At 40.8% G+C, this 17,273-nt stretch overlaps 2 protein-coding genes across 19 annotated transcripts in view; both read left to right on the top strand.

The window, feature by feature from the left end:
• Positions 1-1,192: 1,192 nt before the first annotated feature.
• LOC308499344 (uncharacterized protein) lies at positions 1,193-14,210 on the top strand (the record flags this gene model as incomplete). The annotated part of the gene is made up of 6 exons (XM_081052633.1): positions 1,193-1,212; positions 3,427-3,652; positions 4,617-4,708; positions 6,831-6,901; positions 8,147-8,226; positions 13,589-14,210. 4 exons carry the CDS (start codon positions 1,193-1,195, stop codon positions 6,880-6,882), a joined length of 390 nt encoding a protein of 129 aa, XP_080908759.1. The 3' UTR covers positions 6,883-6,901; positions 8,147-8,226; positions 13,589-14,210.
• Positions 14,211-15,029: 819 nt separating this feature from the next.
• SEC31A (SEC31 homolog A, COPII coat complex component) overlaps positions 15,030-17,273 on the top strand; it is a 66,187-nt gene continuing 63,943 nt past the window's right edge. For 8 of the 18 annotated variants that reach the window (XM_081054821.1, XM_081054817.1, XM_081054815.1 and 5 more), the window contains exon 1: positions 15,035-15,178. The gene's annotated coding sequence lies outside the window, so the exon portion shown is untranslated. Of the gene's footprint in view, positions 15,435-17,273 lie in introns of all 18 variants that reach the window. The other 10 variants (XM_081054818.1, XM_081054816.1, XM_081054820.1 and 7 more) reach the window with 4 other exon arrangements.

The raw sequence follows: 17,273 nt of genomic DNA, 5'->3' as shown, positions 1-17,273 counted from the left end.
TGATTCATGCTTTTCAACCAGAGCCTTTTGCCTATGTCCTTGCAGCCTTTCACAACTCTGGTGATGGTGCTGGGGGATGTTGGGGGAGGCTTCAGAGGAGAGAATATTGGAGCTAGGGCTGAAGGGTCAGGAGGATTTTACCATGAAGATAGTAGCCACTCCATGCAGATGCAAAAACACAGAAATATGAACTAACTACTGTGTTTCCCGGAAAATAAGCCCTAGCATGATTTTTCAGGATGACATCCCCTGAACATAAGCCCTAATGCATCTTTTGGAGCACACCTTAATATAAGACCCGCTCTTATTTTCAGGGAAACATGGTACTTGGCTCTGATTGGCTGAGAAAACATTAACAAATAAGTTAATTTGGAGGCTTGAAAGTAGAGGTAGCTGGGAGTGGTTCGAGATGGGGTGGAGAGGTATCTAGAGGACAGATCACACAGGGTCTTGTATGCTAATAAGTTTTGGATCCATCCTTGAGGTCAGTGGTCACCATAGGAGGCTGCGCTCATCTACTAAGATTTGAAGAAAATATCAGAATTTAGTTTTATTATTTTTTCGCCATCCTTTAGTTTTTGTTTCATAATATATATTAGTATATCACTTCATATATGTAATTTTTAAATCACTATGCATGTATCAGGAGTATGTACTCAAATTTTTTTATGGAGAGAACGCTATGATCAAAAAATGTGAAGATGGCAACTTTAGGCAACGGCAAGTAGACTAATTCTCTCCTTCCCATATTCACTTGTTGTTGAGCCCTAAATTCGGACTGATATTACCTTGTTGCTGCTAGGACTAACACCATAGTACTTAGTACTCTCACTCCTTTCCCATCTCTATTCTCTCCTGCCTTTCTAACAACTTCCTAATGGCAGGAAGACACGATGATTCCTTTCCATTTGTACACAGACATGTGTTTGTTTAATTCAGCAGACATGTACAATAAGAGAAATAGTGTAATTCAGGTTGGAAGAGAAGTGTATGAGGAAGGGCTTCACAGAAAAGTTTGGACTCTATTAGACGCTGAAGAGTGCAAGGGACTAAAATCCTTCCTTGGGAAAGGAAGGAATCTTTTCATCCTTGGCTGCTTCACGGTCGGCTGCCATCATGAACAACACAGTAACTGTCCAGACCAGGAAGTTCATGACCAATTGACTACTTCAGCAGAAACAAATGATCACCGATGTCCTTCAAGTGGGGAAGGTAACAGTGCCTAAGACAGAAATTTGGGAAAAACTAGCCAAAGTATACATGACCATACCAGATGTCATCTTTGTATTTGGATCCAGAACCCATTTTGGTGGTGGCAAGACAACTGGCTATAGCATGATTTATGATCCCTTGGATTACGCAATGAAGAATGAACCCAAACATAGACCTGCAAGACATGTATAAGAAGAAAAAAAAACTCAAGAAAAGAGTGAAAGGAACGCAAGAATAGAATGAAGAAAGTCAGGGGGACTGCAAAGTCCGTTGGTACTGGCAAAAATCAGTTGTAAAGGTTTGTCAGTGACTTTATCTGTGGTGCTTGCGCAGATTTATCATGAGAGGATTAATAAACTAAGAACTTTTATGTGACAAATCCTTCATTTGGGGAATCAGCATGATAACATTTGCAGCTGTAGGACATTTATTGCCAGGAATCTGGAAAATGGAATGAATGGGTAAGAAATCAGGCTGGAAGAATCACAGCAGACTATTGTAATAATTATTGTAATGATACATCACTTTATTTTTTTAAATAAGCAGGTCTTACTGTGGTCCTCAATGTAACAAATAAAAGCAATGAATGAGTTCTTCCCTATTTAAGGAACCTAAGAAGAAGCAGGGCAGCAAAAAGTTGAAGAAGAAATTAAAGAGAACTAGGGACAGTGTGTCAATAAAGCCAAGGGGAGTGAGAGTTTCAAGTAGTATGATTTAAAGTTAAAAAGAGGTCAAGAGAAGGACTTAGAAGTGCTAAGATTTGGCAAGATTACCAGGGCCCCTCTGTCATTAGAGCAGTGGTCACAGGTATCTGGCTCCAGTAGGTTGAAAAGTCAATGGGACTCGATTGCGCCCGTTTTGAGGAGCCTGGTTATAAAGGGAAGGAGACTGGTAGGGTAGTGTAGAGGAGTACACAGGCTCAACAGTTTGTGTCTGTATTTAAAAATTAAGCACAGGTATCCCCCACATTCTGGAAGTTCAATTAAGCCACTTTATTTTATGAAAGAGTACAGTAAGGGCTTCTTTTCATAAAAGTGAAAATCCTCTGGATTTCTTTCGGTTAGTGAAAACAGGTACTAACGTAGCTCTTTCATAAAAACGACGACGTGGTGGAAGGCACACTTTCTGAAAGCAGGGCACACTGTTCACTACGTGCCATTTCAGCACGTGAAACATTTCATTGGCATGCTCTACTTTCCGATGAGGGGGAGGCCGTAATGTAAACACGCTCACTGACTTTAGGCAAGTAATCTGTAGCGAGAGCGGTTTAAAATAGAGAACAGAAATTGATGAAAAAAGAAATCCCAGAGGAAAATGGAAAGGATATAATTATAGCAGCTTAGGTGGAGGAGTCAGTCCTATTTAAAAACACAAAACAATGACTACCAAAGGCCTACCCTACACAATTGAAAGTCCCTAACCTGACATTTTGATTTTTAAAAAAAATGTTTCCAAGCACTTTTTCCACCCTGTACATGTACCTGCACTTACCATCCCTTTATATTTTTCCATGCTATTCCTATTTAACTGCTGTCCTCCTCCCCTTCCCACCCCCCAATCTAGGTAAGGTTCAAGGTCTAATCCAAATACCACCTGTCCCGTAAAGCTTTTTGATCTTCTCATAAAAGCGCTTTGTCAATGGCTTAACTCTCTACATCTCACATTACCTTCATAGGCTACCACTGTGAAGTACATTTATTTTTGTCCTTGCGGATGTTTCACCCACGTTTCTATTCCCCACTGTGCCTTGAACACTGATTTGAATGAGCTAAGTACCAGTCTAGGCCAGACATGGATTCAAGTTAGATCCGTGTGAAGATGTGCCCCCCTCTTGGGCCCAAGGAAACTTCCTCGCCGTGACCAGATCCCGCCAGATTAGCACCCTCCTTGCCGAGCTCGGCTAATACTCCTCAACGGCAGCAGCGGCAGGCAGGACTGGTGAAAACTGATCCGCACTCATGCCCAGGGGCAACCGACCCACCTAATGGGGGCGCACGCCTTCCAGTCTCTCAAACTTCCCTCCCTCCCTGTTTCCTCACGTTAGACAGAAAGGAAGCAGAACTCCTTTTGAGTAACTGTAGCTAAAAGCCTGCGAGAGGCAAGGAGAAAGAACTAGTAATTTGGAGGTAAACTCTCAGCGGGAAAAAACAAAACGACCTTCATCCTCAGAAGTTCCCCAGGTGCCTAACCCCGTCCCACGTGACGCACGTCAAGCACGTCACGTCGACGGCGCGACACACCGCCCGGCCCCGCCCCACCCTGGCCTACTGCCCGCCTGGCTGTGCGGGACGACGGCTGGGAGGCTGCTCTCCCGCCCTGGTGGAAAGAGAAGCCGCGCTTGCGGCTCTGCGCGGTGTCCCGGGTGCTGCAGCCCACTGCCGAGCAACTTCGGGTCATCGTCTTGCTACGTGGGGATCCACTTCGGAGCTCCCGTGAAAGCGTGAGTCACGACAAATTTAGCTCCGCCCGCTCGGCGTCTGCGACCTTTATTCGTCGGGAAAGTGAGCTCTTAGGGCGCAGTGCCCCCACTCTTCCTCTCGGTGCCTGACGCCGTGACCAATCACAGGGCACGCCGTGCCGCAGCAGCCAATCGGAAAGGCCAGGGGCATTAAGACGAGCACTTGATTGCTCCTCCCTTTCTTTTCAAGGGTGCCTGGGGGATTTTGCTGTAATGTAGTCATTTTCCTGATTTCACCCGGTCTGGTTAAATCCGGTGCCATCGTCCTATTGTGAGGCCGAGGCTGAAAATGCGAAGCGGCGAGGTAGGACCCAGGTTGAGACGAATCCGGAGATGTCCTGATGGGTCTTTGGGTGCGAGCTCTGAAAGTGAATGGAGGATATATTGAGAGGGAGGCGAATAAACTTAAGGTCCTAGAAATATTGAAGACAAAAGTGGGCCAAAAGCACATTAGTTACTGAAAGGCTTGTCGTTTCCTATATTTGGTAGTTCCTTGATGCGGAGGTAATGTAGGAGTTGCTGGTGTGGTTGGCGATAGGTACCTTACCCCATAGGAGATTGAATGAGTCTAATGTGAAAATATGTGGACTCTTAATTCAACGAACCGTTTTCTGCAAGATCGTTTGCCATAATGTGGGGGATTAAGATGGAAATACGTGGGGACTTGTCACCAGTACTAGGAAGTGCAAGAGACAAGGGGCGATAAGATGGTTTTTTGTTTAAGGTATGGGCCAGCTTTCAGGAGTGAGATCTTAGGGCAGTGTCTCTGTGTTTTATAGTATGAGATTTCAGTTTTCATAGAAAACTACAATGCAGCCAACGTAGGGCATAGTTTCTATTTTGTGTCTTTGAAGAGATCCTTAACATTAAGTGGCTTCTTTCCTTAACGTTGGAGGCCCATTATAAAAAACAGAAGTGTTTGTAACTTTTTCATTTCCGTCTCTAGCTTGCAGGAATGATTACGTTTTCAAGCCAGATTGCTTCTTTTCCCCATTTGGTTACTATGTCCAGATTCCAGCCAAGAAGATTCAGCACAAGGTATTACTTACTTCTACTTAAATTGTAATATGCTTATATCTTATTTGAATGAAATTAACAGAGGTTTTGCTTATGTAGCTTTCTTAAAAGTCACGAGGCCTAAGAATAGTCCACGAATTGGGGGAAAATTGGTCCATGGGGGATGTACTATCTTGGCTGTAAGATGTGCAAAGGGTAAGATCTGTATTTAAATCACTGTCAGTTGACTAGACTATTGGAAACTTTTCTAGGACTCAGCCAGTTAATACCTACCTGCATGGGGCTAAATAGCCATAAATAACAGTTTTCAATTATTTTTAAGGAAAAAAATTGTTTGCCTTATTTTTTGTTAACGGTTTTATGGAGATGTAACTCATATAAATACAAATTAACCCATTTAAAGTATACAATTCAGTGGTTTTTAGTATATCCATGAATTGTGCAACCATCATCAGTCTTAGAACATTTTCATCATCCCTATCTCCGAACAACCCCATTCTCATTAGCAGTCACTCCTTGTATCTTCCCTATCCTGAGCCCCTGGTGCCCACTAATCTTTTTGTCTGTGTAGATTTGCTTGTTCTGGACACTTCATATACTTGTAAATGGAATCAGAAACTAATATATGGTCTTTGTGACTGGCTTCTTTCACTTAGAATGCTCTTAAGGTAAATCTGTGTTGTAACATGTATAGGTACTGCTTTTTTTTTTTTTTTAACTGCCAAAAGATATTCTGTTGTATGGATATGCCACCTTTTTTTTGTCCATTCATCAGTTCATGGACATTCGGGTTGTTTCCATTTTGGGGGGTAATTATGAATAATGCTGCTTATGAACATTAGTTGTACAAGTTGTGTGTGGACCTATGTTTTCTTTTCATTATATACCTAAGGATGGAATTGCTGGGTCACATGCTAACTCTAAGGCTGCACCATCTTACATTGTCACTAGCAATGGATGAGCGTTCCAATTTCTCCACATTCTCGTAGGTATGAAGTGGTATCTCGTAGTGGTGGTTGTGCTATTTTTTTTTTTTTTTGGTTGTGCTATTTTTAAGGACTCAAAGATTGTAAGAAGATGCTCTTTGAGTGCAGAGACAATGCCTGAGGTGAATTTGTCTTTTCCAGTCCCTGGCACACAAATAGGAATGTGTATTTCTACTCTAGTGTTATGTGTTCCTGGAAAAAACCTCATGTTCACCAAAGTTGCATTCGAAAGAAGCATGGCTTGTGGGGAAAAATAGGGTTGACAACTCGAAACCAGTGCAATTTGCTAATCTCAAAAATAAGCAGCGATTTGTGGGGGGAAGTAAGTACTGTTAAGGCCCTCCCACCCAATTAAAGGTCACTTTAAATGGAGACTCCCATGGGATGTATTAAAGGAGCAAGCCTGATGGGTGCTAGACTTTACAGATGGCAGTGGATGTCTGGGTGAAGGGGCTGTGGTTCAGATGGGTTCAGAAGTAGAGAAAACCTAGGGGGAGATGGGTGGGGCAGGGGTCCCCCCGTACAGGCACTCATTTTTCATTTTCTTAAGATAGATGCTAATTCAGCATCAGTACAGAGAAAAAGAGTGCTTTTTTCCTTTCTACTTAATTGGATTCTAGATATTGTGGTTCTACGAAAGATGAAACTGTGGCTGTCACATTCTGACACATTCTTCTAATTATTAATTACAAATGAGTTACTGAAAACTGCTATGCTGTAGAACATAACAGTTTTACTTAAATGTTGTAGACTGTTTAAATGAAAATAACCAACTCACTTTACAGAAGCCACAGGGGTCACTGCTCTAAGTACTACTGTACTTTTGGAAAGGAAAGTATGCACTCCCTTATAAATGGAATTATTTTCTTTGAGTTGTATTTATGTATCTACCTTTGTTTATAACTTTTACATGCTTTTCTGTTGCTATTTTTTACTGTTTTACTGGTGACATTGAGGTTCTTATTTTGATCATTATATCGTTGCTTCCTCCAGTAACTTCATATCCAGTGATTAAACCTTTTCACTGCTGTTCACATAATGAACCATTATGATTATTGACACGTTTATGAGGATATGTAAGCTGTATTAAAGACGTTATTTGCAAAAGGCGTTGACTGTTACATAACGTAATTTAAAAGAAATATATCTCTTTTCAGGAATTACATTCTTGGAGATGCTGGAAAAAGATTCCTGGGTCTTAGAAGATGACTCAAAATATGCAAGGGAGGTAGTATATCTTTCTGTCTTAAATGTATTGGGTATTTATGGATCAATAGCAGTGAGTTGGAAATGGAGGATTGTCCAAGTAAAAAAATAGATTTGTAAAAGCTTTGGTGAAATCAAATGGCCCGTTTTATGGTATAGAATCTCATTAATTGGTCACTTGGGGAAAAACTAACAGCTAATGCTGAGTGAATGGTTCTACGCCAGGCATTGTGCTAAGCATTTTATACACACACAAACAGTTGGGTTTTTGTTTTGTTTTTTTAAACAATATTTCTCACAACAACCCTATAAAAGCAAATAGACTTTTTGCTTTCGCTTTCTGGGACTGTTATCTTCCTTGTTGAACACCTACCTTTTTGTTAGATTCTTAACTAGTTTCACTAGAACCTTTATTTTGTTGTCCTGGTATAATAAAATCAATTTCCAGTACTGGTTTATATTCTTCCAGAATTTTTTATCCTTTTATCTCTGGGTTTTTTTCGTTTTATCTTTTTTTGCTTCAGAAAGCCTTGGGATTTGAAACTATTGGTGACCAAATATAAAGACAATTCTGAATCTGATCCTTTCCCAAACATTTCAGACCTTTTCAACTAATTTACAAGTTATACATTTTACTTTTTAGATACAGATTGTGACCCTCTGTGTTACTTGTTTATTGCTGTGTAACAACTTACCCAAAACTCAGTAGTTTAAAACAACAAACACATACAGTGGGAGGACGGGGGAGACATCAGCTTTCAAACTTTCCACTTGGCATTCCTCAGTTTTTTGATGGCTGTTGGCCATATAAAGCAGGGCATAGCAGTTTTGGAATGATTAAGGTATCGTTACCCTTTCTATATCTGGCCTGATGGTGAGAAGAAGACACCTGCAAATTACCATAGGGTAATCTTTGCAAAGTAGATAAAATGATATACTTGAAATTATCTTTGTTAAGGATTTTTTGCAGTCTTAGTAAAGTTGCAGATCTTATCTGTTACACATGAGAGAATTGAAATGTATAGAAATGTGCATATATGATGTGTATTTTTAAAGGACTAGGCTATGAAAGCCTTATGACTCGAGCATAAGTTGAAAATAAGAAGAAAATATAAATGTCCAATGATTAAATCTTTTCCACTGCTGTTCACATCATGATTTGTTGTGATTAATGTATGTGGATGAGGACATAATGGAAAAAAAATCGTGAGGCTTATAGATACTAGTTTTTGTACATTGATTTACCTGTAAATGTTTTTCCTTTTAGGAATAAAGCTGAAGGATATTTTTCTTAGAAAACATTTGTCTCATTTATCTGATCAAGAATTCAAAGATGTATGTAATAAGGTAAGAGATTTATAAATTTACTAGCTTTGACAAAATACAAAAAAAATCTGAACAAAAAATTGACATTTGAGGATAATTTGGATGTTGTACTTAATTTTTTTCCTTATTTTAGCTTTCAAAGATAACATAAACATGATTTCAAAGAATACAATTTTGTGAATCAATAGATTAAGAATAGGCAATTTATTGAGTGGGGGGCAAGACTTTTCATTTTAATTGTCATCTTTTGTTAAAAATAATGACTTAATCTTTTCAGTCCCTGAAATTCTTAGAGGTCATGTGTTCTGGGGTTTAAATTTCCTGACATTGGATATTCTATAAATACTCTGATATGTCAGTGGGTGACCATCCTATAACTTAATCTTTGTTTAAAAACAGTAGATAGGCAGGTGGCTGGAAGCTGGAAATCTCGATTCTAATACCAGATTAATCTGTCATTAATAAGTAGGCATGTTGTCTTAGGTGTCCCTCCAATTTGAGGGAGTATAAAGGGAATACATTCTTGTGACTACTCAACATTGATTTAATTTTCTGTTTCTTAAATTTCTACACTTGATGTTAGCCAAAAGGCCGAGAAGCGATGTATTTCTTAAATTTCTACAAACAGAAGTTGGTATAAACTTTAAGTCCCTTAATGAAAAGATTTACAAAATAAATGCATTCATAAACAAAACTAAAACATTAATGGGATGGCTGCTACTGTTTTACAGCAGTAAACAGGGTCCTAGTTGTAAACACATATGGTCTTGTGCCTTGTGATGACTGAAGTTCAACAATCTGGAAAACAGTAAAGTCGTCCAGAACTTTTTTGCAGACATCAAGATTATTTAAATAAGGAGAGGGGGCCTAAGTTCTAAAAAGAATGACTTTGGACTGTCAGCCTATCCTAATTTGAAGAATTCTGTATTATCTCCAGTCTTGGAATTAGCATTCCTTTGAGAAAAGGTTCAGTTGTTATTTAATCTAGGATTAAGCTTGGCTGGTTGTTAACTGAATTGGATTAAAAATGGACTATTTATGAACTAATACAAGCTTTTCTTTTTAGATACAGGTAGTCCTTATTTTGTATCATTCCAACATGCTTGAATATCAGTTTTCACAGTTTAAATAACACCAGCCCAACAATATGGTTGAAATTTCAGTTACCATAATATTAACTGAATTGTTGCATAAACTTTGTTGCTAGCTCTTTATTACACAAATCATTATGCAAATAAAAAATGTGCATCATCAGTAACCAGTTACGTAACTTCTTTCAAAGTCTTTTGGTGATTGGTGGTCACTGAACATCTATTCACACACAGAAAGTAAAGAATAGTTGTGTTGCCTTCTTTTCTCTCAGTAAAAAACCTATGCAACATTTACAAAAATGGATAATCAAAACAGGGAATTGGTCGACAAAGATGACAGCAGCAAAGAAACAAAATATGATAACCATTGAAGTGAAATTGGACGTTTAGATTTGAAAATGGTGACAGCAAAGAAAAGATACGACGAGACGTAGGCCTACATGAAGCTATGAGCCATATTTTAAAAACCTGATGAATATAAAATGCAATGTAAAGTTGCTTCAACATCTTTTATCTTAAGTTGCACTAGGAACAGAAAGCCACTTAGGGTTCAAGTGGAGCATTTACTTCTACTTTTGATTGAGGGATATAATCAAAAACAAATCCCCGTGCTCGCTTCGGCAGCACATATACTAAAAACAAATCCCCACCAGTTGGACTAGCATTCAGGCCAAAGCATTCAAGTTAGTTGCTGCATTGAAGGAAAGGGTAATTACGAGGTGACTGAAAAAATACTGCCAGTAAAGGCCGGTTTCATCGTTTCAGAAGTCTGCATGAATTGATTAATGTTAAGCTATCTCATGAAGCTACAAACTCAGATAAGGATGCTATTGTGAAATTTGCACCCAGATTCCAAGAATTACAGGCAATCCTGGCTTTGCACAACAGTGCAAGACTAAGACTGTCCTGTGCAAAACACTTTGCAGGATTTGGCTGGAATATAAATGAAGTTGTAAAAGATGTAGATGACCATGGGAATGTTGACACTGCCTCCATTCAAGAATTAGTTCTAGATATGCAGCCAGAGCAACTTAGTGAAGGCAAACATATTTATAAGTGAGGACAGTGGTTGTGTCGTAAAGGATGAACACATCTTGGAAGAAGTGATACAGATGAAAAACTTCACATTAAAGGAACGCTCAGATATTTCACGCCGTTGAGAGCACAGAGGATAAAATTTCGGAAGCTGATCCAAATTTAGGAGTGTGATGATTTGCCAAGGCATAAAAAAGTTGTTCACTCCATATGATAAATTATATCACGAGAAGAAAGCAAGCACTGTTCAAACTACTCTTAATACATTTTTATAAAGAAATAAAACACTATAATGTTCACTGTTTCTAATGTTTTAAATATTTTACTATTTACATTTATAACCAACATCAAGAGAATTTTTAACGTTTTGACAAATTTTAAGGTCACGGAATAATCATAGATGGTTAACCCTATAAATTAAGATTGCTTTGCTATTTTAGCTTACATAGTCAAAGTGAGAACTGCCTGCATTTAAAACAAATTTGGGAGTCTTTATATTTTACCAAATATAAATCAAGTCTAGCAATGGCTATATTTGGGCCTTGTAATAACCAGTAATAGTTTACATTTTCATAATGTCTCTTGCTCCCATATCAAGGCTTTGAAATAATTCATAATTCCGAATGTCTTGTATTTTGACTTATTGTAGTAATCCGTTTGTAGGCTAAATCCTGTCTAATAGAATAGGGTTTGGCAAACTTCCTGTAAAGGGCCATATAGTAAATACTTAAGGTTTTGCAGGCATATGGTCTGTAGTAACTACTCAACTTTGCACTTGTAGCACAAAAACAGCCATAGACAATAGATAAACCATTGAGTGTGACTATGTTCTGTTGATACTAAAGAGCCACATGTTTCTCCAGCAAAAGGTTTATTTGGGAACAACAAAGAATTGTAGTTTTGGACATTTGGTTCAATGGCAAACCATACACAAGACCAGAAAGCACAGGAGGAATGTAGAGGAAGTCCGGGGTTGGGGGATGAGTTCTTTCAAAGGAGCTGTTGTAAACAAAAGAGTGTTGGAGGAAATGGAACTCTGTCAGTGTAGTGGCTTTTTTATTGGTGGAGGAGATCCAATTACCTGCTGGAGCAGTAGAGTAAAACATCTTCCTATTGAAGATGGGAAGTACCTCTTCCTGTTTGGGGTAATTGAGGATGAGTGTAGGGAGTGAGAGCTCCCCCTATAGGCCCTCAACTCCAATATAAATGAAATTTATTAATCACCGTTAAAATTGGACACTGATATTTGAATTTCATAATTTTCTCATGAAATACTTTTCTTTTGCTCACAAAATATTTTTTATTCACAAAATATTTTACTTATCTCACAGGGCCTTACAAAAATGTGGGGAGTGGGAGGTTTGTAGTTTGACTTATGCAATAGGAAAATGAAGTTGTATTACATAATTGTTTTTCCACTGTAAAGGCATCGGCTTTAATAGGATTACTTTGGAACAAGGAAGAAAGATTACATTTGAAAATTACAGGGTTTTTCTCCCTTACCAGTTCTGTTATCAGATAGTGGTTTTTATGATACAAAATAGTAAACTGGGATCACAGGAATCATACTTCTAAGAATTACTGTATTTTCCCGAAAATAAGACTGGGTCTTATATTAATTTTAGCTCCAAAAGATGCATTAGGCTTATTTTCAGGGGCTTTCTTATTTTTTCATGTTCAACAATCTACATGTATTCATTCATGTACAAAAACCTACATTTATTCAAATACAGTCATACCATCTTCTTGTGGAACATCGTCATAACTCTCCAAACCCCGAATTCCAGCTTGAATTTCTTGTGATTCCATTTCCTGTAGAACGATTGGCCCCAATCTCTCATGTCCAGCAATAGAGCTCTCCTTAAATGAGCACTTCTTGTCCACGTAGCCTGCTCGTAGTGCACTGGCAACACATGTCACTGATTTTGTCCCATGAATTCTTCACCCAAGTCACGACCTCTTGCAGGCCAGGCTTCACAAAGTTTCCACGCTGATTTCTCTCCATTCTATTTTCAATGTAGGCATTGATTTCTATGCACAAATGGTCCTTGAATGGCTTGTTTATTGCAATATCAGGAGTCTGGAGATAGGCAGTCAATCCTGCAGGAATCATTATTTGATCTATTCTCTCTGGGTATCTACTCTCTGGTTGGGTATTTACAAATACTTAATTATAATTTATATTTGTATTAATATCAGTATTTTAATATTTTTCAATACGTCCGTCGTGTGTTGCAACAGATGTACTAAATGCGTCAGTCTGGCTGATCTTATGATCTTAACGAGGGTTTATTTTTGGGGTAGGGCTTATATTAGCATCCTGAAAAATCATGTTAGGCCTTATTTTCCAGTTAGGTCTTATTTTCGGGGAAATACAGTAACATTTGAAGAGCACTGACTGCCAATCACTTCGGAGCACTTAGGAGGCATTACTTTAGTCTGCCCTCACAAACCTACTGCCTCTACTTTGCAAACCTCAGAGGAGACTCCATTCACTCAAGGACAAAGAGATAGAGAATGGGAGCAGCAAGCCTCCCAAATCCTAGGTCAGGGTGTGTCTCACACCACCTGCCCTGACATACGGTGACGGCCTGAATGCCTTTGACTAACGGCGAGTGGCAGAATGAGCCAATGGTTACAAGTGTGGTCTTTGGATCTGGACCGTGTTGCTTCCAAGCCCTGCTCTTCCATTGCTACCCTGATTTTCCTCCAGCTCCTTAACTCAGCGCTGGTTTCCTCACTTGTAGAATTATAACAGTAATAATAACTGCTAACTTTTACAGATGCTGTCTGTTTATGGAACATGGTTCTAAAACTTCCTCCTGTAGGAACTCATCTAATGGGGACACCAGAATCTCCCTCACATGGAAATATCTGTACAGTGCCCAAAGCCCTGCCTGGCACAGTGCTCAGTAAATGCCAGCTTTGATTGAGAATCCAGTCAGGCTCTGCTAGTGCTGGGGTCCCTCATCTTGGCTCACTGCTAGGTATTCACAAGCGCTGGCACGTGGAATGCTGTCACCCTCAGTTCAGCATGGTCACCCAAGTTCAGACTATTGATGCCCTCAGTGCCCCTGGGGGAAGAGCCGGTGGATCCTAAGCAGGCTCCAGAGGGTGCTTCTGAGTCTTGACAGGCACAGAGCCGCTACCGCACTCATTCCTGATTTGGAGGGCCTGGGCCTGATCCTTGATGAGGTCCGCCACCAAGTTCAGCCCCCAGGCCCTGAGCATCCTTCTTCCCCTTTGTGTGCTTCCAGACTCAGCGACTCCTGCACCAGTTCTGCCATCTTACAGGATACTTCACCTCCATGGCATCGTGGCAAGAGGCTAAGTCGAGCCAGTCTTCTCCAGTTCTTCCCACGTGATCATGTACGTCTAATCACGCTGCATTCAGGTCTGGCTCCTATGGCGCGCGACCCAGCCAGCTGCTTCTGCCTGGAAGTCGTCCAGAAGCCACAGCAGATCTTGGGGCCGCGGGGAGCAAGCAGTTCCCACAGCAGCTCATTGTGCTCAGGATGGAGCTCGTTCAGCTCGAGATGCGCAGAGAAGAGGTGGCGGCCATGCTGCAGGTGCTCCAGCTTCCTCTTGCCCACCTGAACAGGAGCTTGAGCTCCGTAACTTCGGCACTCGACAGGCCTAAGGATACAGTGTGGCAGCACCAGGTTAGGGTCCATGGAGGTGGGCAACAGCGGCCTGTGGGCGGGCGAGACGGGGCCAGACACTGTCCTCAATTGGTCTCTGCTGCCCTGGCCCACACCCCTGATCTCAGTCCATCGCCTGCTTCCCACCCATCATCTACCCCACGCCCCAGCCTTCCCACCAGAAGTCAGCCTCCCAGGATTGTATTAAGTGATAATAAACGTAACTACTGCTTGAATCTTTGAGTTTTGGGAAAGTTCTAACCTTTTTTTTCTTACCAGTGCATACTTCCAAGGTAGTAGGGAGTTCAGTGTTTTCTGTTGGCCCAAATGGCCCCACTTTTAAGTCCGGGGTTATTATTGGCACCTATCTAAACTAGTTTTTTTTTTTTTAACTAGTTCTTGCAGTTATTAAAAATGGAAGGCTTTTTAGAACACTGGAAATTAGCTATTGTAGCCTAAGTTATGCACATGATATGGTCTATTTCAATCCCACAGAAATAAACTTGCTTTTTAAGTTGAACCACAAGCATGAGACACTAAATGGATGTTGGAAAGAGTGCAGTGAAAGTACAAAAATGTGCCTACTCTCTAGTTTAAAACCAAACTTAAATAGGGTTTGGTTTTAAAGAAATCCTTAAAAAAATATTGTAGAACCAAGTAATTGTAAGAACCAAGTCACAAATTATTGTTATTGCAATAAGTCCCTCGCAGCCCTATTTTCACGTGGTTTGTCCGGCATTGGCAGTGTCCCGGGGGTTGGTGACGTCTGAGGAGTAGTGCTACGTGGCGTTCCTGCGAGCCACAGCCGTTCTTCGGCCAGACAGCTGCACCCAGCAGGACTTTCCTTTTCCGCATAGTCGGGGACACTGCACCGATGCCCCACGCGCCGCCCCTCCGACCTGGCCCCTACACAAACGCTGGGGACGCCGGAGTTTACTGTCCCGCCAGCCGCCCCGGCTCCGCCCCGGACTGCCACCAAGGACTGCCACCACTCCCGGAAGTGCCGTGGAGGGGCGCAAGCTGGGGTGGGCGGGGCGAAGCATCGCTGCCGGAAGCTGGCTGGGCGGCGGGGCGGGCCTGCGGCTGCCACGTTGAAGCGGAACGTGGAGGAGGCCCTGGGCCGGGAGGAGGGGCGGCGGCGAATGCTGGAAGACGCTGACGGACGCCGGGCTAACGCAGGAACCGGTCGCCGACGGTCTCCGCCAGGTGTGTCCACCCTCTTCCCTCCTGTCCTTTTCGCTGGCGCGCAGGCCTTGAGATCGAGCACGGGCCATAACTGTGACCCCAGCCTCGGTCTCCGCTGGTCCCCGTCAGCCTGCGGCCCGGTCTCCGGTAGCGGCGCGCCCCTGCTCTTGGTTTTGGGCCCAGCGGGACAACGCCTGGCGTCACGACTGCATTGGGGATCGCGCCGGTTCACTTCCGCCGTCGTTTCCACTGCTGAGCAGGACGGTGTCTTGTCAGGGTCGGTAACTGGGGTCTGAGGTTAGGAGACCTTCCCCTCTTGTGCACAAAGAGGTGCCCCGTCCCCAAGGACGACGGAAGGAAACAAACCTCAGGGTTACTTTGACTGACTCTAGTGGGGTTAGGACTTTTGTATTTTAACTGTTGCCAGATTGAAAGGTTCGTAGGTTTTAACTGACGGCTACTATCATTTAACCAGGATTGGATTATTTTAAAGACAGTTGTCGCCAGTCGTAGCCTATACCTGGAAGGAAGTCTCATTAAGTGTTGTGTTTTTGCTAATTATAAGATGAATTATGGGGCAGGTGTAAAATAAAAGATTGCCTGGGCTTGTGGGCATTATAAACTTTTCTGTTTGCTCAAGAAACTTACTTTGCATCGCTCTCTGAAATTGCAATGATGGTCTGTAGTAAAATTTTTCCTCCTAAACTGCCTTGTCTAAGTTTAGAAAACTGAAGTTTGATTATGTTTGTTGGCCACTGTAATTGTGTTTAATCGATAATTAGAGCCTCATCCTTGTATCATGATATCGTACTTTTTCTGTACATACCAGTTCTAGAATGGTTAAACTTTACTCACCTTTTATTAGTAGTTCTTCTGTGCTACATTGTCCCTTAATTACAGCTCTGGGAAAGGTTTGTAGACTCTATAAACAACGTGAGATTTGGAATGGATTTAGAATTATACTGCTTAATTTTATAGAAGCAGGCTCTTTTCTGAAACTAATAACCTAAAAATAGAAAGGAATTTGTAAGCTGTAAAGAGCATGGATTCTTAACCTTTTGGGTTTCCACTCATTTTTGAAAATCTGATGAAAGCACTGGATCATCTTCCTAGAAAAATGCATATATAGGATTTTCTATATAATTTATGAGGTTTACCAACCCCAAGTTAAAAACTCTTATAAGGTGATATATTAAATTGATTTTTACATTGTTTTTAGAAATGTTGTCATTCTTATGTTAATTTCAGCTCAAAATGTTATATTTATTAGGTTCCAGATAAGTATGATACCATTTAGCCCAGTAATCAGTGTACAGTTGCTTCTTTGATTTTGTTTTGGTTTAGTGAGATGAGCCTAGAACATTGATGACACTAAATAAGTCCTGTAGAACAAATGTGCCCATCTATTATGACATACTTGGTCCACACAAGATGGATTTTTTTTACTACAGGCAGTGCTAGCTAGGGATTGTATTCCTGGTTCAGGGGTCAAAGTTTCCAATTCTGCTATCTCCTTCACTTTTTACTTTCTGAGGTATGGGTCAGCTCTATATGTAGCCTTGTTCGCATTTGTTTAGTGTACTGTTGGGTGTTAGTATTGTTTCACAAAATTATCATTTAGAAAGTGAGCAGAAAGAAAAAAGTTTCAACTTAACTACACGCAGTTGTTGTGGAGAAAAAAGTTGGATGAAAAAATAAGAGTTCTAGTCTGGAACATAAATTTTCTTCACTTATATGTATTCTTGAGGCTTCACTGGGATAAACATTTTAAATTGTTACTTTTGTAATAGCTCACATTTATGATAATTTATTTGCTACCTGCCAGGTACTATTCTCAGCACTCTGTATAATATTAATACCTCATTTAATTTTCTCAGCAACCCTATGGTATCCATACTTTTATTCTATTTAATTTACCAAGTGGGAGTCAAGACACACGTAGGTACAATTACATGCCTAAGTCACAGGTAGGACATGGGGGAGCTGGGATTTAAACTGAGGCTATTGGCTCTAGACTCTTAACTACTGTGCTAGATATTATCTTGTAGATGGCATATGTGAACAAGCCACTGTCCTTACAACTTTCTTTTCATATTTTCAGAATGATTAGGTTCTG

Source organism: Rhinolophus hipposideros (assembly GCF_964194185.1).
Source record: "Rhinolophus hipposideros genome assembly, chromosome: 1".
Lineage (NCBI taxonomy): Eukaryota > Metazoa > Chordata > Mammalia > Chiroptera > Rhinolophidae > Rhinolophus > Rhinolophus hipposideros.
The sequence above is the reverse complement of the archived record's forward strand: the minus strand, read 5'-3'. Positions and strand labels throughout refer to the sequence as shown.